The sequence below is a fragment of the Callithrix jacchus genome, chromosome 5, assembly GCF_049354715.1.
Source record: "Callithrix jacchus isolate 240 chromosome 5, calJac240_pri, whole genome shotgun sequence".
Taxonomy (NCBI): Eukaryota; Metazoa; Chordata; class Mammalia; order Primates; family Cebidae; genus Callithrix; species Callithrix jacchus.
In genome coordinates this window covers 93,118,117-93,142,859 of record NC_133506.1, presented here as the reverse complement: position 1 = coordinate 93,142,859, position 24,743 = coordinate 93,118,117, and the positions used below count along the sequence as shown (strand labels likewise).

At 50.5% G+C, this 24,743-nt stretch overlaps 2 protein-coding genes across 8 annotated transcripts; one reads left to right on the top strand and one right to left on the bottom strand.

Annotated features, from left to right (window-relative positions):
• Positions 1 to 515: 515 nt before the first annotated feature.
• On the top strand, positions 516 to 24,279 carry LOC100410707 (septin-4). Of its 7 annotated transcripts, XM_078373666.1 has the most exons (14): positions 516 to 2,201; positions 2,851 to 2,895; positions 4,448 to 4,455; positions 17,694 to 17,969; positions 18,302 to 18,395; positions 18,828 to 18,914; positions 19,419 to 19,542; positions 22,453 to 22,587; positions 22,700 to 22,817; positions 22,907 to 23,008; positions 23,202 to 23,298; positions 23,393 to 23,552; positions 23,698 to 23,797; positions 24,055 to 24,279. In XM_078373666.1, the coding sequence occupies exons 1-14, from the start codon at positions 629 to 631 to the stop codon at positions 24,112 to 24,114; spliced, it is 2,979 nt and encodes a 992-aa protein (XP_078229792.1). In that variant the 5' UTR covers positions 516 to 628; the 3' UTR covers positions 24,115 to 24,279. The 7 variants fall into 7 exon arrangements, with proteins under 7 accessions (XP_078229792.1, XP_035156503.3, XP_035156504.3 ...); XM_035300612.3 differs by lacking the exons at positions 516 to 2,201; positions 2,851 to 2,895; positions 4,448 to 4,455 and adding exons at positions 12,477 to 12,841; positions 13,438 to 13,575; XM_035300615.3 differs by lacking the exons at positions 516 to 2,201; positions 2,851 to 2,895; positions 4,448 to 4,455 and adding exons at positions 12,750 to 13,155; positions 13,438 to 13,575.
• Positions 2,340 to 12,123, bottom strand: LOC144582626 (uncharacterized). The gene is made up of 3 exons (XM_078373670.1): positions 12,007 to 12,123; positions 10,719 to 10,958; positions 2,340 to 2,551 (listed from the first exon to the last, which is right to left on the bottom strand). The coding sequence occupies exons 1-3, from the start codon at positions 12,046 to 12,048 to the stop codon at positions 2,453 to 2,455; spliced, it is 381 nt and encodes a 126-aa protein (XP_078229796.1). The 5' UTR covers positions 12,049 to 12,123; the 3' UTR covers positions 2,340 to 2,452.
• Positions 24,280 to 24,743: the final 464 nt, after the last annotated feature.

Below are 24,743 nucleotides of genomic sequence, written 5' to 3'. Positions count from 1 at the left end.
CTAGACACTCCTGGACCAAGAATGTGAGAATTTATTATTTGAGCAACTTGTATTTTTATCCCAGGAGCAATGAAACAATCCTTGAGACTGGAAAAGGCTGAAGCTGTATTTTTTTTTTTAACTTGTACACAGTACAGTTTCAAACAAAAGTGGGGCAACTTTATACCTTATTAAAACTGTGGTGAACACAGCATGTTTGGTTTCACCTTGTCTTCATAGGATCTTCTGGCTGTTTCCTTCTCTGGATGAGTCCCTGAGAATTTCTAGAATCTGGGGAGAGCAAGGGAGGGTCTGGAGCCTTCTCTATATACAAGAAAATCCCAGTTTTGTTAAAAACTTGCCAAAGGCTTGGTGATGTAACTCCAAGGACAAATCCACATATTCCCTTCAGGTACTGCTTTGGGATTCTGTGAAGAATTGTGGCTCTACACTAGGATGTTTAATAGGAAGGAAGCTCCTTCCTTTATGACATCACCAGACATCACATTACAGAGCAGTAGCTAAGGAGACTATTTGAGACACTCATAGAACAACAGCCAATTTTGTAGATGCCCAAGAAGAGCAGCTTTAAAACAGGATAAATATTCAGGCATCATTAGGCTCCTGAATACAAGCCAGCCGGTAAAATATGGGATCTACTCTGAAAGGCACAACTGTCAAGACAAATAAACCTGGGGCCAAGGTATCGGTTTCAGCACAGAGAGGGTCTGAGGTTACTACTAACACATTCCCTCAGCGGGGACATGGGTACATTCTTACCTCAAGCCATCGAAGTGCTGCAGTCTCCCTGAACCCTTCCCACCAAAGATCAGAAGCTGCACATCCCTCCACTCTCCATTCGGCATCAGACTATCCTAGATCTGTCTCCCCGGAGTTAGGGCCTGGATGCTATGCGGTACCCACCCCTCAGGGAACCGAGACTGGACCAAGAACAGAATCATCCCACCATTCCTCTCCTCATCCAAAGAGCCAGCGAACTCAGACACTGGCTTCCCATGCTTCAAGCAGACAACTGAATGTTAGTCCACCCAGAGAGGAAGCAACACGAAGAGGCGGTGAGAGCAAGTCAGGGCACAAGGTTGGCCATCATGCCTCATCGATCCCAGATGGCAAATCTTCTCGTCGATTGAGTTTTCAAGACCAGAAGGATAACTTGCAATCACAAATCTTACAAGATGACCCACCATCCAAGGTCCAGAACCCCCAAGGAGTCAGAGTTCCCCGCAGGATTTTGTCTTACCCAAAGGATGAAGCTGTACAAACTGAACCCATCCAAAGGATTATGACTACTACTAAGATCAGATCTCCAAGGAGTCCTTCTCTCCCAGAGCACAGAAGCAGCAGTGTCTCTGCAGACCATCAGACAGCCAGGAGAAGGGTCCCTGTAGAAGAATCAGAAACAGATCCTTATGGGTCAATTCCTTTGGAACCCAAGGCCTCGTATAGAAATATGAACTTGGTCTCATCACGCAAACTCTCTGTCCTTCGAGATTCTGATGGGGTACACCAAGTTTCTGCATGGGTAGACCCTGAGTCTCTTCACAACTATTCTGTCTACCCCGAAAGCAAGCCCTCCACAAAGGTCTTAGTATCATCACAGGTGGAATCCAACGTGAGGGCCCCAATTCGAGGAAACAGCAAGGTTGGCCGCAGGGTCACCCTCTCCCCAGAGGTAGAGTCAGTAGAGCCAACTCACCATGTGACAGCTCTATCAGTGTCTGAGGACTCCAACAAATCATCCATGTTTGTCACTCCAGAGCCCACCTATAAACAGCAAACCCAAAAACCCCTGGAAACTACCTACATGTCCAAAGGACCCACACCCATCTCGCAAAAGTCCTCCATCCATGCAGAATTGGAACTGACCCTTCAGCCCTTGCCTCCTCGGTCCTTACCTAGATATGGGCCTGGCTCCTCATGGTGGGCCTTGCTGAATCCTGAAGTTGGAATACCCCGCAGTTGGCCAAAAACACCTGATTTTGAGCGTAAGTGTTCTCCTTCCCTAGATCCTTTATTGTCCTGTTTTAAAATAGACTCTAGCCCTTTATTTGAGGATCTGAAGTTCCAGAGAGAGAAGGCAAGCCCATCACCACCACCATCACCAAAGGAGTCTCCAAGTGGGGCACCACTGAGTGAAGTGCCACAGACCCCCAAGCGTGCCTGCAAACAACCCATTCAATGGTTTAGTGCTTTCTTCCTGGGTATGTGAAGAAGCAGACTGCCCAGACGCAGCCCCAGTTTAGTGAGATGGGGATGTTGGGGTGGGCAGGAAAGGCCAACTCTTCATTCTGGGCCTAAGGGCTGCTGCTCTCCTGCCAGTGCCAAAGCTAGTCCTATACTTAAGCCCATTGTTCCATTCCTTCCCTGCCAGCTTCTCTGTGCTCCTAGCTAATGACATCGATGACGATGCTTGGGCCAGGTGACAGGCATTGACTCCTCTAGGCAACACTGCTTACCTTTTCAATTGAAGGTAGTAAAGAGGGCTTGCGGGGTTGAAAGCTGCTTCCTGAGTGGAGATGAAGCACTGAGCTGGGGTGAGGGCTGGTAAGGGCTGTTAAACAGAATAAGGGCCTCAGGTAAATACTCCGGCAACAAAGTGGACAGGGTGGGGTGCGGATGAGCTGGGATTTAGACTTCCAGGAAAGGGAAGGCATTCACGGGGCACAGAGAGAGGGATAGGGAGAGTGGGAATATATAGTCCTATGCTGGAGGAGCTTCTTGGAGAGGACCAAGGGCTGAGGGCACCTTTGGGTGAGAAATGTGGAGCTAGAAAGGGAGCTGCAAGCAGTGGAGGGTGGGATTTGCATCCCACAGGGAGAAGAAAAGCAACCATCCCTCTGTTGCTTTCAGATGTCTCTGAGGAAATGAACAATCGTGTCATCTGGTGGCTGAAAGGTCTGTACTTTTCCCTCCTGTGGGCCTGTTGTGGGAGCTTGGGAGATGGGAGGGCAGGTGAGGATGGCATCTATGTGTCTACAGAGCTGGGTCATTTAGGAGATAAATGCTGGGATTTTGACTTGAAGGAGCAGAGGAACTTCTCATCTTACTGAAATTCCACCATTAGAGTAATTTCTTTGGGGCTTGGAATCTTTTCCATTTCCTTTTCTTTTTTGAGATGGAGTTTTGCTCTTGTTGCCCACGCTGGAAAGCAATGGCGTAATCGCAGCTCACAGCAACCTCCACCTAGGTTCAAGCAATTCTTCTGCCTCAGCCTCCCAAGTAGGTGGAATTACAGGCATGTACCACCATGCCTGGCTAATTGTGTATTTTTAGTAGAGACAGGGTTTCTCCATGTTGGTCAGGCTGGTCTCGAACTGCTGACCTCAGGTGATCTGTCCGCCTCAGCCTCCCATTAGTGCTGGGATTACAGGCGTGAGCCACTGCGCCTGGCCACATTTTCCATTTTCAAGAGTCTCCTTTTAATAGGAAGTCACTTCAGGAATGGAGAATAATTTAAGCTTCATAGCCTTTCAGCTTAGTTGGCCACCTATCATGTAATTAAAAAAAAAATACACCAAAGCATACTGCCTGCTTCACAGTCTTGCTCAGGGTTGACTTCATATTTATTCCGGCTGGGGACTCTTCTCAAGTGTTTCTCTGGTTTTTTAGAGCCCTCCTCATGACCCCACTCTACCACCTAGGGTACTTATTGATGCTGCCCAGGCAGGATCTTCAGAGATGTCTGGGCTTTCTCCTTGAGGCCATCAGTGTATCTTGCAGCTCTAGAATGCTTGAGAGAAGTGTCCCCCAGCCTTGTCACCCTCTGCTCCCTTTATAGCCTTGGCCTCTCTGGGGACAGGGGAGGGTGGGGACCACCTTCATGGAGTAAATCTTGGCAGCAGGGGCTTCTTGTTGTGAACATCATGGCCCAAAATACACTCCAGCCCTTGAGCATGACAGAGGCCAGGGCTCTGGATAAAGCAGTTCCTGGGAGCAGAGAGCCCTGGGAATGCCATCCAATCCCAACCAGCATGAACCCTCCTAGTGATGGTCAGCAAAGAGCAGAGAAGGGCAGTCCTGCTCCTCAGAGACAGCAAAGCTCTATAAAGTAGGGGCACAGTTAAGTACAAACTTGAGTTACTAACTGGATTTGAGCCCTGGGTCCACTATTTACTGACTGTGACCTTGGGTAAGTTATTTTACCTCTCTAAGCCTCAGTTTCCCCATCTGTTAATGGAAATAATGGCTCCCTCTTAGGGTTATTGTGAGGATTATTACAAGGTATTACCTCTAAAGCTCTTAGCACGGTACTTGGCAACAGTGAGCTTTCGGTAAAGACCAGCTGCTATTATTTGGGCCACTTGCACTAGAAAGGGATTGGGCCAGGTGTGCCCAAGTCCACTGGGCATCTTTAGTAAATTTCTCTTTTTCCTTTCCTATTGGCACACTCTGAATTCCACTTGCTGCCCCCCGGGAATGCCTGGCTTCTAATTCTCTGTTATGACAGATGAGGAGGTAAGAACACCCTTGGGAGGTTACTTCCAGTCTTCATGTGCCCACCCCACTATCCAAATCCCTCTCCTGTCCTATAATGGGAGTGGGTATGGGGGGAGACAGAGCTGCTCCCTATGGTTGGGCAGACTGTTCACTGCACAAGAGCACCTGGTGGAGGGGGAAAGTGGGGGCTGAAATCTAACGTATGTTCCATTTGCTAAGCTGTTCACCTGTGGGTCTGCATCTTTCCAGAGGGGTATTTGCACAAAAGCACTGTATGAGCTAGTTGCAGTCCTAGAAAAAGAGAATAGAGACATTTTGGCAGATGATGAATCTTGCCAAGTGCTCTGTGGGAAGGCCGTCTAGGTAGCCACTGGATCCGTCCCCACCTGGTTCTCCCCTTTTCAGCCTGGGGCATTCCAGAAAGGTGTCACTTTTCTGGGTTACACACTATTTGGGTCCTCAACTTGGAAAAACTCAAGGTGGACTCTGCTCTTGGCAGTCCTGTGTCCTGATTTTTGGTAGGGTCCTGATTTCACTGCATTGTTCCCATGAGTACTTTCGCTATTCTTGGCCCATGTTTGATAAGATGGTCAAAGCTCTTCCTACTTCCATTCTTCCTCTTGCCATATTTCTTTATTATTCAAAGCCTAGCAATGGCCTCTAATGGGTCCCATTCATAGGCTGACTCAGGATGGACAGTTGGCCATAGAAAACAAATGAGTTCATAGTGGGGGTTGGCCTAAGCTCAGATAATGGAACAGCTGAAGGGGAGGTGTCTAGAAACAAGGCTGCCACCTTCCACTGCCATGGGTTCTTATCCAGCCTTATGCCATGAGCTCAGCTGTAGGTGGGAGCGGCTACCTTCAGAGATTGTCTCCATGCAAGACAGTGAGTCCCTCCCTTTCTTTTTCCTTCCTCCCTCTCTCCCTTCCATAAACAGTTTTTATTCAGATGCGTAGCACTCTGCTAGGCACTTTTAGGGGAAGCATTGAAGCTTTGCAGTACACACATTCCTTGGCCTTGAGAAACTTGCCATGTGGTTGGGGAGATAAGACACAGACAGAAAACGTTTAAACAACAATATGAAATGTTTGTGCCCAAATGTCAAAATAGATGGAAGAGACTGAGTAGTGCTCTTGGAGAGTCTTAGGAGAGAGGGAGTCCATAGGGAGATGGATAGATGATGAAGGAAGGGTTACGCCCTCCTTCCCAAAGCTAGGGGATGATAGTGTTCTTAGCTAGACTTTTGCTCACCTCTAGATGCAAATGTGTACCTTTGGGAAGGGTTTAATATTTCCCTTTGGTCAAGATTTGATGTTTTTGACTGAGCATGCTCCTCCCTGTTCTCCCCCACCCTCACCCCCTTTTTCTGTGCATCTTGTTTTAGTTTAGGAAGTCAAAAGCCTTGGCAGCAGGATGGCTCCTTCCTAAAATAGCTCTTATCCTGTCTCAATAATTACAGCTCTCCAGCCCTGTTCAGCAGCAGAGCTGCTTCCTAGAAGCCGAGAAGGCTCCCAGGCATCTGGGCTGCTGGTCTTCTCTGACTCTCTGGAGGTAGGGTGTCATGGAGGAGGGCCAGGTGCTCTCTAACATTTGAGAAAGCTAGGCTCTCCCTGGCCTGTCCCTCAGCCTGCATGGCCCCATGTAGCCTCAGGATGGAGACTCTGTGGTGCTGGTGTCCAAGGCCTCTGGTTCCTCTGATCTGGGAATGGTTGACCATAGAGTCTGTTCCAGATTCCATTCCTGGCAGGAATTCTCTAGTGGTCTGGCCACGACGCCTGGCTTGTGGAAGGCAGCATGTTTGTTGTTGAGCTTCACAAACCTCTCTGGGTGAAGAGCTGGGGATGGTTCCTGATTCAGCTCATCTCTTTCTCTTAAGTGTCGATCCCTTCCCAAATGGCCCCTCAAGGCCCTTTTGTCTAAGGAATAGGATGGACAGATGCTTCTCATCCTTGGATTAGGACTTCAGGGGCTGGAGTCTCCCCAGAGGAGGTTGTGCTGGACTAAGGGAAGCATTCCTGATGGTTTTTTTGGGATCAGAACTAGCAAAAGCTCAACAGGAAGGTCCTGAGGGTGCCCTAATGGGTCACTGGGGGCTGCCTTCTCACATAGCCCTGGGGAGTTCCTGGAAATAAAGCAGTTCTGATGGGAGGGGCTGCAATGCCTTTGATAGACAGGGTGCATAGCCCCAAGATCCTGTGTCCTTGAGAAACCTGATCTACTTATCCTTAAATGTGACTTCTGAGGCTGTGAATCAACTCTGGATAATAGGCCAGGAATCAGAGAAGGCCATCTCACTGATACTTAAGGCAGACCCCAGTGTCTTTTGGGTGACATGCCATATGGCCCTTGAGGGATGGTATGATTAGCCTCCTGTTGGCTTCTGAATCACAGACACTTTGCTCAGATTGGCATCCTTTACAAAGAGAAATCCAAAGCCTCTGAGGAACTCAAGGAGTTTCCACATTCATGAGGATGTTAACAGAATCCTAGGTCATGAGCTATCTCCCTTTTTTTTTTTTTTTTTTTTTGTTTGTTTCTTTGTTTTTTTCTTTTTGAGACAAAGTCTCCCTCTGTTGCCCAGGCTGGAGTGCAGTGGTACAATCCATAGCTCACTGTAATCTTGAATTCCTGGGCTCAAGTGATCCTCCTGCCTTAGCCTCCCTAGTAGTTGGGACTATGGCCACAAGCCACCATACCTGGCATTTATCTGCTTTGTGTAGAGGCTTGTACTTCAGAAGAAAGAGAATTGTTGAAATAATGGAGTAGAGCTGCTAAAAATGGGACAGGGCATCTCTGGAGGCTTTTTATAGCAGTTTGACCATCACTGCAAGCTTCTCAGGAAGGAAGCGTCTTACCCCGTCAGATGGCACCCTGTTCATTTCCAGCTACCATGGGCAGCCAATTCCAGAGCAGGATGGAAGGCTGGTGACCTCTGGTCATGACTTGCTAATTTGGGGACAGGCTAAGTTGACCAGCTCATCAGGGTTTCCCTGGACTTCACTGGTTTTAGCACTGAAAGTGCCATGTCTCAAAAATTCCCTCAGTCCTGGGCAGACCAAGACAGTTGGTTACCTAGTCCAAGCTGTCATGCAGTCCACCTGGAAGCACAGAGTGAGGTGACAATGTCCCAGCTTCACAGTGAGACCTGAGCACGTTACTCCCTCTGCCTATAAAATGAGGGGCAGAAAAATATGATGCTTTTCTCTCAGGCTTGATAGCAGAACTGAGGCCAGACTACCTGGCCTCAGTTATTCATTTTGCCCAGAATAATCCCGCATAGGGAAGAATGTGCCACAACCACTGTGGACTTTTTGGTGTATTTTCAGAAGCTGTTTGGTGACTGGAACCCATCTCCAACATCACATCTTTCTGCAGAGTAGTTTGGTGGTGTTTCAAATGGTGGATTTTCCAACTAACAGAAACAGTGGGCCTGGGTCAATGAGGGAGCTTGGCTTCAGAGGCCAGGGTGCATACTCGGGTGAGGAAGCAAATCTGTAACCCAGGAGCCACCCTGACAGCTGCTTAGCCAGAGGAAGGCTGTCATGAGGCAGAAATGGCCATGTCCCCTCACCCTCCTCTGCTCAGCTGCCTTTGGCTCAGCTGCTGTTATGAGAGCAGCAGGAGACAGCTGCACCTTGGGGGCTGAATGAAGCCTGGAGGAAGGGGACAGAATGTGAGGCAGTTCCTGAGGGAAGCTCAGGCTAACACTGTGGGTGTCGCTTCCTTGGCACACCCACTACAGCCAAAGTCATCTAGTTCCAGGGGTCTCCAGAGTGGCTGTTTCTGGGAATTTGGATTAGTAGATCTGAGACCAAGCACCAGCTTTGAGAGATGGTGTCTAGCTGGAGAAGCTGCCTCCACCGGTGGTCACAGGTGGCAGCTTGGTCACTCCAATATCGCTTCCATCTAAGGCATTACTCTGGTATTCTCTGTCCTCCTATCTCTCTACACCTATTTCACATGCACACTCCAAATCCTTTGGAGGGAAGACATTTGAAATAGTCACAGTTGACAGTTGCTGGTTTGGTGTTGATAATTTTCTCATTAGCAGAGATAATAGCTACTGTTCATTCAGTGATCATGTTAAGTGTGTTAGTGGATTTTTACAGTAACCTTTGGGTGGATTTATTCTCCCTATTTCACAGATGAAGAAACTGAGGCTCAGAGTTTGTTCAGCAAAGCTGGAAGCATTTTAAGGAGCAGTGTGCCCAGGGAGTCAACTATGTGGGATAGAAATCCTTCTGTGGCCACATCTCCCTGTAAAATAAATTCTCAACATTTCAGCAGCATCTTTAGATATCAAGAATTGTGAAGGGAAAGGTTTTGGTGGGAGTAACATCTGTATCTTTGCATGTAAACCACAAGGCTGGGAGGTGGGTGTGAGCTTGTGAGCATCCAGGATGAAGGGCAAGTGAAGGGTCAGTGAAGCCAGAGCCTCAAGGCTTGTCTGGGCTCTAAAATCAGAATGGAAAACTAATCAATGAGTCTTTTTAGTCAATCCATATTGATCAGCCATCTCCTGGGGCCAGGGGCCTGGACACCCAGACAAACATCACATCATGTGTTTGCTGATTTAAAGTGAGCAGAGGTTAAAAGAGAAGACATACCCCCTGCTCTTGAGGGGCTTGTGGTTAATTTAGGAGAGAAAAGTTTGCAGATGGGTCACTTAAAGTGTGTGGACATTAAAGGAAAAGTCCAATGGAATGAGTCAGCAAAGCTTACAGCATGGAGACATTTGGAGGGTAAAAGCCAGGGAGAGACAGATTTTGGCTCAGTATAGTGAAGACTTTGGTAACTTGGCTGCCAAAAGATTGAAGGGCAGTTATTAGAATCAGTGAATTTTTGGCCATCAGAGGTAGGTATTTAAGCAGAGGCTGGGAAGGCGGGGGAGCCTTTGGACATCTGGTGCGTAGTCACATTAGGAGGTATGTAAGTCCTTTCCAACCCTGAGCTACCATGTCCTACCTTGCTCACATTGGGTATTAGATGGACTGTCTTCCCTATCAGAGTGGTCGGCTTCTAGCAACCTGCCAGCTTCGGAACTGCCCCTCTTTGCAGCCATTCAGCAGGTGCCAGGAAACACAATGCTCCCAGCCTTGCCACCCATACCTCATGCCTGCCCCCAGGATCATGGGACATGTGGCAGCAGCTGGGGGAAGATTTGGGCTTAATGTATTTTGGTTTCTTGCCTTTGTCCATCACAGACCTTGTTGGACAGACTTACTGAGGTTTCCGTGAAAGACACAACCCAGTGATGGCCTTTTGGTCCAAGGACTCTCTGACTGTATCATCAGCGACTCATCTACCTCAGCAGGGAAGGGATGTACGATAAGTTCCTGCACCACTTTAGGGAAACTTAGCTACTGAGAGGCAGAAGTGGCCGTTGCTAGTCATGCAGATTTGTAATCCTGATTTCCTGTGGTAGTTGCTCTTTATTATTGGCTTTGAACCTGGGCCCTGACATGGCCCACATGCAGCCTCCTTGCTTAGGTCCTGTGACATACAAACTGCATCTATGGGTGGGCAGGAAAGACCTAGTGGAGGGCGCCAGGACATACCATGTTGGCTTGACCTAAGCAACAGGCCCAGGACAGCAGGCTAGATCGATGGTGGCTGAGCTGAGTTTCCCAGCTAGATACTCTCCCAGACACTTGGCTCAAATACCATGCCCTAGCAGTGCCTGGGGAGTTGTACTCTAGTCAAGGCCATCAATGTCTAGTGGGATGTTGAATTTTGAGGGAGAGCTAGTGCTCCAAGAGCTGAGCCGTGGTGAAGCAGAGTTGGCCAGGCCACCTGCTGGCTGGAGATGAGGAAGAGTACTCAATAAATCATCAGTGACTTATGCAGGGGCTGCTGCTGTATCTTGGCTCTGCAGGTATCAGGTAGGCAGGTATCAGACCCGGCCTCCATCACACAGAAATTAAGAGCTAGAGTTTGGAGGAGTCCAGTCTTCTCTTTCAGTGGGGGAAACAGAGGCCCAGAGAGGCAAGGGACTTTCAGGCAGTGAGAAAATAGCCAAGTTGGCATGGGACTTGTGCCCAGGCCAAATTCTCTCAGAGCCCTCTGAATGCTGCAGTAGATTAGCATCCAGGGCTTATGCAGGTGGGGGGGCTCTAAATCAGTCTTCAGCTTGTATTTCCCCCAGCATGCCTCATGTTAGGCCTGTGGTAGAGTGATTAGAAAGGGATTAGACTCGAATATTTTTGGCTTAGAGCTAAGTTCTATGGTCCCAGGACTTGCTTAGGGCCTCGCTTTCCTCAAGGCAAGCTGGTACCAACCTGCCTCAGGACACACAGGGCACTCTGGAGGCTGGGCAGCAGGTGCCAGAGAAGAGCTGGGATTCCAGCCACAGCTGAGGATGAGCTGGCTGGGCCGTCTTTTGAGATGTGTCTGTGTCCACACTTGGAATTCAGCTGAGGCTCAGGGGAAGGGCCTGTTATAATAGAGGAAAACAAGACTTTCTGCTGGGGCCTATCTTCCCTGATGTAGGCTTTCTCCTCACGCCAGGCCACACGACTCTGGAAGCATGCAAGAGGTATTCTTAGAGTGCATACATGAGTACTGGCAGCCTGGGGCTTTGAACAGTGGGGCTTTGTATAGCCTAAGCTTGACATTTGGGGCTAATGGCAGCAGCTGCTGCTTCTGCAGACTTCCAATAGCCATTAGTTCCTTTATGTCTTTGTTTTCCTGAGTACAGCTTCAGATCCCCTGATCTACCCCAGGCCTTTTCCTGGAGCCTCTCTGTATCTTTAGAGCTTCCCTTTCATGGGAGCCAAGCTGCTGCCTCCTCCCTCTTTTCTCAGATCCTGGGCCCTCTCCTGAATCACTGCATGGCCAACTTTTCTCCAGCACCTCCTGCTGCTGCGTTGTTCTCTTATCTTCCTCCAAGGCCTACAGTAGCCTACAGCATATCCTCCTTCCCCCACTGCATCCACTTTTAGAAGGCCTGAGCAGCAAGAAAGCTTATAAATCTTTTAGTTTAATCCCCTCATTTTCAGGTATGGAAACTGAGGCCCTGACAGGTGAAGCGAGTTGCTCAAGGCCACTCAGCTAGTAAGGTTTCTCCTCAACCTCCTGGCTCATGAACACCCTGCCATCTTCCAGTTCACCAGTGCCAAACAGCCAATAACATCTCCAGTAGCAGCCCCATTGTTTTTCTCAGCCTGATCGTACCTGCTGCCCCAGGCCCTCTTCCCTCCTCTGGCTGAGTTGTGACTGGTCTCAACCACTGCTACTGGTTTACAGATTAGACTGAAATAAGGCAGGCAGGCCTCTGGCACTTCTACCAACAGAGAGGACTAGGCCTGTGGGTCTCAGTTTTGTCCGGAGTGTATTCAGGGAGAAGCCAGTCAGCTTGCCATTGAGAGAGGGGTCTTGGGGGTCAGGAAAGGACATGGTTCTGGAAACTTGCAGGAGCCTGACCAGCTCAGACCCTACTTAGCTCAGGAAATCCCTCACCAACACCCCACTCACCAAGCATCTGCCTTCCCCTAGCTGCTGCTCTGACCCTTCTGAGCCTCTAATGCCTCTAAAGCTGCTGAGGCATCTGTCCCCTCAGCATCTCACCTGCTTTTCAGAGGAAGAGGGGCCCAGCTGGGCATGGGTCATGCCTGAGTTGGCCTCTCCTGCAACCCTCTCCACTGTCCTCAGCCACAGGCAAAGCTCCACCGTCCTGTTAAAGCCACTGAGCCTCTCCCTTCCATCCTTCCAGTAGATGATCCCTGGATAATTTGTGCAGCAAATCCTCTTTCATCTTTAATCTGCGGTACTGCACGAAGGGAGCCTGTCTTTAACCTGCGTCTTCACAGCTCAGGTGGAGGTGGAGAATATCTGACATTCCTCTTTAAGAGGTGTGGTGATCAGTAACGGGCATCATTCGGCTTCACTTTATGAAAACCTTGCTGAATCTCTGGGGTAACTAATGGTTTCTCTCCAAGTCATGCAGCAACTCCCCCTCCCTTCCAAAGGCATCTCCTTATGGGGATGCCAGGTGGGCCATTCTTTTTTCTTTGGGAACTGGCTCAAGCCCCCGCGGTACTTCTGGAGCTGAGTAAAGAAGGGCCAGGTGTCCGGTGCAGCCCGGGGACGAGGAGCCGAGGCTCTCCGCTCTGCCCTAGCTGTCTCTCCATACTCTATGTCTCCTGGGGTCAAGGGCTGCGAGGCCGGCCCCCAGGTGGTCACCCAGGCCCCGGTCGCTCCGTTACCCCAACCGCTGTGGTGCAGGCCCCGCCCCGAGGCCGGTTCGCTCCTCCCCCGCCGCCGGTCCCGCCCCCAGCGGTCCGCACTCGGGGAGGCGGGCGGGGGACGGCGTTGCTGTGAGGTCGGCGCGCAGCTCCAGCCGCGGGTCGCTCGGGCGCTGTCCAGGCGGAGCCGGCCCCGCCCGGGCTGCAGAGATGATAAGGCAGGCGGGTGGGCGCGGGGCAGGGCCGGGGTGCGCAGGACAGGCAGCTCCCGGGCTGCTCCAAGGGGACCCGCGGCACCGCAGTCGCGGCTGTGCGGGATGGGAGGCGCCGTCGCCGGCATAGGCTGGCACTGCTGCCGGGCGGTGCTGCGTCGCGGCTCCCAAGTTTTCCCTCTGAGCAGCCACAGAGTGGGGCCCGACCCCTGGGTGATGCCTGCGGTCTCGAACGAAGGGGTGGGTCCGTGCTGAGGGAGGTGCCCGCCGGCGGAGACGCGCATGTTGGGCTGGGGAAGGCGCGTCAGTGATGAGCTGAGGTGAGGGTCCCCATGCTCGCCTGGGTCAGCTTTTACCTGAGTAACCCCTCCTCACCCACCTACCCTGGGCACCGGGGTCCGTATCAACTTCCTCTGGAAAACACAGAGGAGGCCCATAAACACTGCCTGCCTCCCTAAGAGGGATTGTGAGATGCTTGGCCCCTCCTTCCCTCAGCCTGACAAGGGGCAGTCCCTGAGGCTTTCCCAAAGAGACCCCTGAGAGGAGGCCCAGCCCACCGTCCTGCCCTGTGGGATTAGCTGTATCTCTTTGCCCCGAATCAGGAACCAGTGGAAAGCTTCCTCCTGCTGCACCTACCTCCTCCCTCTCCACCATCAAGGTCCCTCTGCAGTGTGCCCACACACCTGCCTCTAGTGGGAAAAGAAGCAGTAACTCCAGCCAGCCTCCCTGGAGGTGCCCAGGTAGGAAGTTTTGATGCTTGGCTTAAGATGTCTTCTCTTCTCCTCTTCTCTCTGCCAGACATTGTTGCCGAGTCTGTCATAAATAACATAAGGCTGTCAGGACCTCCAGGCCACACACCATCCTTTCCTCCCAGTCTGGAAGCCCTACAGCCTTTGCCCTCTGCACTGGGGGCACAAATTGTTTATAGCAGGAGGGGATCCCTGACCAGCCGGTGGGGTGCGATGTTGGCTGTGGGCAGCCTCCAGAAGGGAACTCCCTGGGCCCCCTGGGATCACAAGCTTTCAGGTCTGGAAGGGCCAACTTTTGGGCTTGCCTCTCAAGCTGTGTCTAGGCAGAGGCCCAAGCCTTGGCCAGGAAGTCTTGGTGACCCTGTGACCTTCCCCAAAGGGGGTTCCTGGGAGAGGCCTGTCCTTATTCCTGTCCCCCACTTCTCCCCACATGGGGGATGGAGGGACTGATCGTTCTAGGGATGGAAGCCTGGGGAAGCACTGATTGTCCCCAGTGCCAAGCCCAGCAGGGGCTAGAGGGGCTTTTTCTGCCACACACTAAGTTCAGTTCAGCTGAGGTCTTGGTGCTTTCAGCTTGTCTAAGGCCACCCTGTTCTTCTCTAATTAAAGACACCCCCCACTCCAACCACCACCACCAAAGTCCCCATCCTCAGGCCCCTGCTCTCAAGCCAGCCAAGTTCTTAGGCTGACTGGTTCAGATCAGACTCTTCTATGAGGGTCTCTTTGTCCAAGGACATCAGTGTCCCAGGAATCAGTGGGGAAGACCTCCCCAACCCAGATGCCCCAGGGAGTTGAAATTTACATGCGAAAAGAATGACAGGTCAACATTAATGACCATTCTGTGACTTGAGATGCACCTTCTCTTCTCAGGTTCAACACACTAACATCTGTGAGTGCTTTCTCTCCCCAGCCTCCCTGGGAGGCAAGGAAGAGCCATTCACAACAGACCATTAAGGTCCTGAAATTAAGATACTATCCAGACTCATAAAAGATGTTTCCTTCCAACCAGAAACAGTGGCCCCCTGACTCCTAGTTGAGTGCGCACTTCTAACCAGGCCTCTTAATTTGTCTCCCACTTAAATGGCAGCTCTGAAGTTTCTGGGCTGCCAGCCTCCCATTGTCTTGAACCCATGCTCTTCAGAGACCAAGTGCTAACATCTCCCCTGTTGACGCTATGGAAGCAATGGAGTGGTGGAATTGATATAGGTTGCTATGAGTAGGAGGTGAGGTGTCCTAGGGTAAGGGGAGTCTCTTGAGCAAAGTCCCCTCTGTGGCGGGGCTCCCTGCAGGGAAATCTAGGAGCAGATTTCTAAAGACAGTGAGGTTACCCACTGGAAAAAAAGAAAGGGACACTTGGGAAGAAGTATGGGGCCATTCCCACAAAAATCTATATGGGGGATTATAGGGCATCTCGTCCTACTCCAGCACTGCTTAAAGTTAAGGTGAAAGAAAGAGATTGGGGCATTGAAATCCTTTGGGAATGGGTATCCTGGGTGGCTGTCCTCAAGTGCTGATGGGCTGGGTCACTTGGGGACAGCTCATAGTCCTCAGGCAGATCACGGCGTCCTTGGAGGTTAACAGGAGAGGTCAAATGGATCAAGAGCTTGTGCTGCAGGCAGACATTGGGAGGTTGGTGCTGTGCCCACCAGGGTAGGCAGTGGGCAGGCGTCATGGGGCAGCCAATCAGAGGAGAAGGGGACTGCAGAGGAACCAAGTGATCCTGCTGCAGCTGAGCTGTCCTTGGAGGGTGGGAGCCAAGGGAAGGGGGGGTGGGGAAAGACATTCCACAGGCTTTTTTGGCCCCTGCCAGAGACAGAAGGGGGTCAAAGAGAAAAGGAAAGGAGCAAGCCAGGAAGCTAGACAACAAGAGCATCAAAACAAGGCTGTCTCCGTGTATGAGGAACTTTGCCTGGGAGATAAAATTAGACCTAGAGCTTGTTGACAGGGAGTCTGAAGCGTGGGACATGGACCATTCATTGGGATGGCAAGGGAATTCTGTCCCTGAGGACAGGACTGAAGCTGGGTAAGGTGTTGCTCTGGGAGATGGGTGGACCTGACCTGTCTTCTCCCTGCCTTGGATGGGATTGGGGCTGAAAGTCAGAAAACGATTTGGTCACTGGCAGAGCTGGTGGTGGGGATGGACAGGCAGGAGGTGAGGACCCCAGCATCCTGACTCCTAGTCTAGAGCCCCTGTGGCCTCCTCCATGTGGATGAGTGGCCAGGGCTGGCAGAGATAAGGATGGTGCTAGATTCCTGGAGGCTCTGCTGGAAGATCGTGGGGGCTAGGGATCTTCATTAGTGCCTTTCTTTCTCCCTTCCCTGCCTCTCCACTCAGTGTCCCTGAGTGAAACCAGGTGAAGCACAGCTTTCTCTCTCCCACCCTTGTCCTGATCCCCAGACCAACTGCTGGGTCATTGTGGATTTGTGCAGAGAGGCAGGATTTCTTGGAATTCCCCAGACTTATTATCTGCCAGACAACAAGAGCTGCTGCCCCCAAGTTCCACCCTTTTTCTGTTGCCATATAATTAATTGTCTAAGCTGGGACACTTTTGAGAGTGAAAGGGCACAATTAATCATGATGTCAGGACAACAGGCATAAACTGGGATGTATGGTCGCCACTGGACCTCACAAATATCATAGGTAAGAAAAGCCCTGGGTTAGGCTGGTCTCAGGACACCTAGCCTCCACCTGCTGGTTCCAGTTTTTTCCTCCCCTCTGTCCAGGTGAGCACTACGGCTATAAGCAGGCGTGAGGACTTGAGAGGCGACAGCCTGGAAGTAGATCCTAGCAGACTTTTTCCTCTAACCTCCCTATCTCAACCTCTTCCCTCTAGCATATACCTGTCAGTGTGCATATCCACCTCCCTCAAGTCTTCCCTTTGTAGGAAGACTGTGGCCGTCTTATCTCCCCAATTCTAGCTGTGACTCCACAGTGGTCTGGGGTAGTCCCCACTAGCTTGGCTAACCCCCAGAGAGTGAGTCAGTTTCTGCAGCTGGCCCTTGTCCATTGTCTGGGGGTGGCACGTGGGTATTGTGAGGCGGAGCTGAACCCAGCACTGCCAGGCACCCCACAAAGGAGGCTGACCCCCAAAGGAGAGGAGAATCTTTAGGGTCTAGAGCTGACCATGAGAGTTGGGGGGAAATGGTCCCTCTTCTGAGCTGGGGATAGGGTAGAACAGGCTTCTACAGAGGAGTCAGACCATTCTCTGCCTACCACCCCCTGTGGGTCATGGTTTAGGCTAGACCCTGCTGGCTGGGAAGAGGGGTAAGGAAACAACTGAGGGTGCTTCCCCTGATATGTCCCTCACAGGTGGGGGCTGTCAGAAGCTCTGGAGGCCCAGCCATCCTTCAGCCTTCTCCAGGCTCTTCCATCATCCCTTAGCTGGTCCTTCCCAGCTGCCTTCCACCCACAGTCAGCATCCACTGGCAGGTTACTCTTCTCCCCAGGGCCCAGGGTCAGATTTGGGTGTGGCTCAGTGTCTGAAGTAAGGGGTAGGATCAGCTATATTGAGCACTGGGCCGTGAACCTTGGGGATTGAGCACTGGCAGTAGAATCTGTACCTCAGTTCCCCAGCTCACTGACCAGTAGTGACAGGAGGCACAGAACCCCCTGCTGGTTGACCTGCCTGGCACAGGCAGCTCTCTTCTCTCCTACCTACTTCCCTCATCCCCTGCCCCATTCTGAGGCTCTGTACTCTCCTTTTGGGTCTAATGCCTCTGTCTGCTCTATCTTAATCAGTCTGGCCTTACTTCCTGGCCTGAGATAGTCCCTGGCTAGGCCAGAGCCCCAGGAAAGGCAGCCTCAAAAAACGTGCTGCTGAGAGGGAGACCAGAACTGGAGTTCCTCAGTTCTCAAGAGCAGTTGCCAGGGACTTGGGGGTGCCCAGGGCTCTTCTTGGACCCTGGGGCCCTTCCTGGCATCTTGGACTGGGGAGGCTTGTGAGCAGGTGAGGGAGGGATGGTGAGCACTTGGTCTGGCTTGGCTGCAGTTTCTCTTCTAACCACAAGTGCTTTCCCTTTCCCTCTTGCCTTCTCCTGTCTTCCATCTCCTTCCTCATTCTTCCCTTCCCATCACCTCCTACCTACTCTACCCACCCCACTTCCCCCAGATCAAGCGTTTCCTGGAGGACACCACAGATGATGGAGAACTGAGCAAGTTCATGAAGGATTTCTCAGGAAGCGAGAGCTGCCACCCACCAGAGGCTAAGACCTGGGCATCCAGGCCCCAGGCCCCAGACCTCTATGATGATGACCTGGAGTTCAGACCCCCCTCGTGGCCCCAGTCCTCTGACAGCCAGCAGTACTTCTGTGCCCCAGCCCCTCTCAGCCCATCTGCTAGGCCCCGCAGCCCATGGGGCAAGCTTGATCCCTGTGATTCTTCTGAGGTAGAGCCCCCAGCCCTGCCTTTGCCTTTCAGTGGGCTGCTGCAGGAAGACCGGGGTGGGGTGTGTGTGTGTGTGTGTGTGTGTGTGTCTGGGACCTCTTTCAGTCCTGTGTCAGCCCTAGCTCTGTGATATCTGCCCCCAAGGGCATTGGAAACTAACAGTTTCAGCAATGGCAGGAGGCCCAGTTGGTGGCCTGAAATAGGAGCTCACAGGAGTCTGGCACTGCTTCTTAAAGGCTGGGGCAAAGACCTGAAAGGGAGAGAAGATCAGTGCTGGGTGCCAGGGCCCCTTGAGCTCCTTGTCCTGACGCATTCTGCCTTCCTGTCTGCTAGGATGACAAGGAGTATGTGGGCTTTGCAACCCTCCCCAACCAAGTCCACCGAAAGTCCATGAAGAAAGGCTTAGATTTTACGCTCATGGTGGCAGGTAGAAAAGGGGCAGGGCTGGGTTGGGCAGGGTGTGTTTCAGGTGGGGATGGTGTGTGCGTCCCTGAGTGGGAAGGGAGTATAGGTTGAAAGGAGCAAGCAGTGAGTGGCTGTGCCTCTTTGCCAAATAACCACGAGTTATTGGCCTCTGAGAGTGTATGTATATGGGGTTGGGTTGGGGTGGGGGTACAAATTGGTTGCAAAGAACATTTGACCAACACTTTTCTAGTATTTGCCTCTTTTGTGTGACCTTGAGCAATCTCTTGCTCTCCCAAGCCAATCTCTGTGCTTCCTTCAAACTCTAAAATACTATAGTTAGTCTAGTTCCGATTAGATAAGAAAGTAGTTTCCTCTAAACCTTAATCCAGTGGAGTTGCTTTTTGGCTATAGATCTTACCTTCTGATTTGGTGCCTCTGTCCTCTCTCCTCTCAGGAGAGTCTGGCCTGGGCAAATCTACACTTGTCAATAGCCTCTTCCTCACTGATCTGTACCGGGACCGGAAACTCCTTGGTGCTGAAGGTAAGGAAAGGAGAGGACAATCGGACAGACTTGTCTTGGGAAATTAAACTCACTCCAGAGTCTGGGGGATGGGACTCTCCCCCACATGCTGGAAATGAAGGCTTCCTAGAGAGACTGACAGCAGCCCTCCATAGGCCTATCTGCCTGGCAGCCCACCAGCCAGCTCCCTAAAGATTTGGGTGCTGAAGCAGGGCAGGGACTAGAGTCTTGCTCTCTGAATGAGTCTCTGACCCCCAAGGATTCCAGGAATCCAAGAAAAAAAACAAAAAAAAAAAAACAGCATCAGAGAAGAGGCTGGGGCCAGAGCCAACAGCCACTGGCATTTCCTGTGTTGGGAAATGTACTCCTTGCTGGTTCCCAGGGAACAGTCCCCCAGGCAGCTTGGGGGTGGAGAGTGCAATGTGGATGAAGCAGTCTGGGCAATGAAGCAGTTTGGGGTGGGTGGTTCATCCTGACTGGGCAGATCCCTGCCCTTGCCCTGGCCTCAGTTTCCCCCTTCTCCAGAGCGGATCATGCAAACTGTGGAGATCACTAAGCATGCAGTGGACATAGAAGAGAAGGGTGTAAGGCTGCGGCTCACCATTGTGGACACACCAGGTTTTGGGGATGCAGTCAACAATACAGAGTGGTATGTCTGACTAAGCACAGTTCCAGCTGCCCCTGAGCCACCCTTCTCCATACACACACAGATATACATATAGGCCCAGATATAGTCATACTTCTCAGGAGGAAGAGGTCTATGACCTTGAGCATGTAACTTCCCTTACTTGACAGCCACCCCCTCCTTTATTTTTAAGTAAGAGGAAAAGGATTGGAATAGGTGACTTCTAATGTTCCTCTAATGTTCCGGTTCTGCCCTATGATTCTTTAATGGGGTAGGGACATAAGAAAGAAGAGGCTGAGGCAGAAGGATCATTTGAGGCCAGGAGTTCAAGGCCAGCCTGGGCAACATAGTGAGATGCCATTTCTACAAAAGTTTAAAAAATTAGCCGGGCATGGTGGCATCGGCCTGTAGTCTCAGCTACCGGGGAGGCTGAGGCAGAAGAATCACTGAGCTCAGAAGGTCGAGGCTGTAGTGAGCCGTGATCACACCACTGCACTCTAGCCTGGAAGACAGAGTGAGACCAAAAAAAAGAAGGAAAAAAAAAAAAAAACAGATAAGAAAGAAGAGCCTCAAAAAGCAAACACATGTGAAGTGTGAAAACATGTAGGACAGAGTTTGATTACATAGTAGATGCTCAATAAACTCACACTTTTTCCTTTCACTAGCAACAGTCTAGGTGCCACAAACAAGGGTACCTAAATGTTGAAGGGCTGGTCATGAATGGAGGGAGGGTAAAGGCGAGGAAGAATAGGCAACGGGGAAAAATGGTGGAACTTTGTTTAAACTCCAGGTACCTTCTAGGCTACCTGGTGAAAGAAAAGCTGGCTTTACCACAACCTCCTATCATTTGGGCTTTTTTATTTTTCAGGTGCTAGAGGGATGCTTAGCTAATGGTCTGACCTAAGTGAGTAGATGAAGAGGGGAATTGATGAGATTGACAGGAGAAAAGGTGATACCTTTGATGAAGAAGTTAGGCAGGTGGTGCTAAGAGCCCTAGACAGAGAGTTCAGATCTTGATTGGCATTTAGTAACTTCATGATCTTCAGCAAATGATCTTCTTAAATCAGTTTATCTACTGTCTCTTACCTTCCATAATACTAATAACTTCATTTTCCAGGCACCTCACAGTTTAAAGTGCACCTCCATATATACTCATTTTGTCAGACATTTATTTAATTAAAACATACCAGCCCTTAACTACCTCTCCAATTGATCTGATCATCACCCAGCATGATGCATGCACACTCAAGAGTGCAAAGGGCTATTTATAGCATACTGGTGAATTTTAACAATGCTAATTGCAGGACCAGAAACATAATTTGTTGGGCCCAGTGCAAATGAAAATGTAGGGCCCTTCGTTCAAAATGTTTAAGAATTTCAGAATTTTGGCAACAGGAAAGCATCAAATCAGCTAGAATGTTATTGAGCACATACTAGATGTCCAGCCTGAGCTGGACATTTTAAGGGATTTAGAATGAGCATGAACGATTCCTATCCCTGAGAGGCTTATAGTCAAGTGGCAACAGGGAAGCAGGGGAGGTGGGGGTAGTTCTCTAACAATGTTTCAATCAGATAGCAACTTAAATTAGTAAATGGGTCAGGCAATGTGTAATGGCAAATGCACTGAGCTGTAGAGGCTCAGATGGGTAGAGAATTTACTAGCTAAATGACCTAGAGCAAGTCCTCTCCCCGCCATTTTTTTTTCTTTGAGACAGGTTCTCACTCTATTGCCCAGGCTGGAGTGCAGTGGCCTGATCAACCACCTCCCCAGGCTCCCTGGACTCAGGTTATCCTCCCACCTCAACCTCCTAAGTAGCTGGGACTACCGGTGTATGCCAGCTAATTTTTTTGTAGTTTTTTGTAGATGGGGGTGTAGCTATATTATTGCACAGTCTGTTGTTGAACTCCTGGGCTCAAGTGATCCGCCTACCTCAGCCTCCCAAAGTGCTAGAATTACAGGCGGGAACTACCACATCGGGCCTGGAACAAGTCTGTTAGCTGCTCTGGATTTAGTTTCTTCATGTATGAAATGAGAGTGATGGTGATCATAATGCCTAATGTCCACCTGTGAGGGCAGTGAGGATTAAACAAGATAATAGAAGCGCAAAGGATATGAAATTGAGGTTCTTGGGGAAATATATTAATTTATTTATTTGTTTTGGGTGTAGTGAAGAGAAGGAGAGAGGTATAGTCAAAGGAGACTTCGTGGAAGAGATGGTTCTTATGGCTTGAAAGATAGAATGGGTTTGGAGAGGTAGAGGAGAGGGTAGAAACACATGAGCAAAAAGGCTCTGAGGTTAGACTGGAAACCTGACTTAGGGTTTCCCTGGCTTCCAGTTGGTGTTTGCTTGCAGCCCTACCTTGCTATTTTTTTTTTTTTTTTTTTTTTGAGACAGTCTGACTCCATTGTCCAGGCTGGAGTGGCATGCTCTTGGCTCACTGCAACATCCACCTACTGGATTCAAGTGATTCTCCTGCCTCAGACTCCCAAGTAGCTGGGACTATAGGTGCACACCACCCACATCCAGCTAATTTTTGTATTTTTAGTGGAGACAGGGTTTCATTATGTTGGTCAGGCTGGTCTCAAACTCCTGACCTCAAGTGATCCGCCCTCCTCTGCCTCCCAAAGAGCTGAGATTACAGGCATGAGCCACCACACCCAGCCTATTCTTACTCTTTTGTTTGATCACCTGGGCCCTTTTCCTGTCATCAAACTAGTATTTATTAAACTCTGCCTGAGTACTCAGGCTTTTGTATCAAGACGAGGTATACACCATCCCATTCAGGAATTTCCCTGAAGATGTGGTAAAGCAAGCCAGGGAATAACAACGTCTTGAAAACACTGCTCAGGGAGGGGCTACTTCTCTGCAGTCCCAAAGCTCACTAGGTGGCGCCCACGCTCACAGTTTCTCTGTTTGTCTGTCCCTGCCCCAGCTGGAAGCCTGTGGCAGAATACATTGATCAGCAGTTTGAGCAGTATTTCCGAGATGAGAGTGGCTTGAACCGAAAGAACATCCAAGACAACAGGGTGCACTGCTGCCTGTACTTCATCTCACCCTTCGGCCACGGGTATGGTCCAAGCCTGAGGCTCCTGGCACCACCGGGTTCTGTCAAGGGAACAGGCCAAGAGCCCAGGGGCAGGGCTGCCACTAGCAGGTGGTCACAGATTCCTGTTCTCCAGGCTCCGGCCGTTGGATGTTGAATTCATGAAGGCCCTGCATCAGCGGGTCAACATTGTGCCTATCCTGGCTAAGGCGGACACACTGACACCTCCTGAAGTGGACTGCAAGAAACGCAAAGTGAGGGAAGCTGGTGATGGGAGGGGATCAGGTGGGCTTCTAGAAAGGATGTGGTCCCCAGAACTGTGGGCCCTTCATCTGTTTGCCAGATCCGGGAGGAGATTGAGTGCTTTGGAATCAAGATCTATCAATTCCCAGACTGTGACTCTGATGAGGATGAGGACTTCAAATTGCAGAATCAAGCCCTAAAGGTAGGGCCACTCTAGGGCATCCCCTTCCCATCTTGTTTCTTCTGGGTGGAAAAAGGGAGTGAATTCTATATTCAGGCTATCAGGGTGGGAAAGGACCCTGGCTTTCCAGAGTGAAGCAGAGAAGATGACGATACAGGTGGAAAGAAACAGGTGAGAACAGAGGGTGTTGACAGGCACCCCTAACCTCTTCCAGGAAAGCATCCCATTTGCAGTCATTGGCAGCAACACTGTAGTAGAGGCCAGAGGGCGGCGAGTTCAGGGCCGACTCTACCCCTGGGGCATCGTGGAAGGTAAAGCACTGAGCCTGTGACCGGGGTATCTCCTTGCCCCTCAGTGGCTCTCCCCTACCTATGCCTCTGGCTGACCCCTAGCCTTGCTATGCAGTGGAAAACCCAGGGCACTGTGACTTTGTGAAGCTGAGGACAATGCTGGTGCGTACCCACATGCAGGACCTGAAGGATGTGACGCGGGAGACACATTATGAGAACTACCGGGCACAGTGCATCCAGAGCATAACCCGCCTGGTGAAGGAACGGAATCGCAAGTATGACCAGAAGCCAGGACAAGGTGGCAGGGGGATCCCAAGCCTAGCCTTGGGTGAGACCAAACCTTTCTTTTGTTCTTCTATAGGCCCAATCTAAGTGGGTACTGGGGTCCTCCCAGCCTTACCAACCCTTCTCTTCTCTTAGCAAACTGACTCGAGAGAGTGGTACCGACTTCCCCATCCCTGCTGTCCCACCAGGGTCAGATCCAGAAACTGAGAAGCTTATCCGAGAGAAAGATGAGGAGGTGAGAGCAGTATGGGGTATAGGGAAGGTCCCCTGTTTGATCATCAACATTGGTATTTCTTGGTTTGGTAATAGAAAGATCCCTGGCTCTGCTGCCTGTTTGGGTCCTGGATAGGTCAATAGGTGGTTCTGTCCAGAGTCTCCATCATACCTCAGGGCTACCAAGGTCCTGGCTTAAGGGATTAGAAATTTGGGGCACTTCCCCAATACTAAAGGACTCTCCAAAAAGGCCCATTTTGATGCCTATGCCTATTCCAGCTCCGGCGGATGCAGGAGATGCTACACAAAATACAAAAACAGATGAAGGAGACCCATTAATGGCTTTCTGCCCTGGATATTTAAATCTCTTCCTCTTCCTGTCCATGTCGGCCCCTCCCAGCACCAGCTCTGCTCAGACCCCTTCAGCTATTGCCACTTCGCCTTACATCCTGCTGACTGCCCAGAGACTCAGAGGAAATAAAGTTTAATAAATCTGTAGGTGGCTTCTGGTGTCCCTGTGTGTATCTTTATGACCTCCTGGAGACCAAGATCCTGGGACCCAGTTTTGAAAGGCTAATGGTAGATGTTGGCTTCTGGCTTTTAGTAGGGAAGGGAGAGTAGGGAAAACTTTCTACTTTGTTTCCCCTTCTTAGTCCCTGCTTAGAATCCAATCTGGCTTCTCCATCTTAATGACCATATCTATCCTGCCTTTATTATCTGGCCTTTGGGTCTCTCTCCATCTTTCCCACGTACATACCTTTAATTCTGCAGCAGTTTTGGATTTCATACCTGCCCTTGGGAAAACACAAGGTATTAACTGTGTGCAACTTCCTGACTTTCTATTTCTCCTGATCTGGGAAAAGGAATAGGCAGGTTAAGCTCTACACTGTAAAAAACCTGTGACAGAACTTTAAACAAATGCAGCCACTGTAATCACCAAACACTATAGTAAGTGCTAGGAATGAATA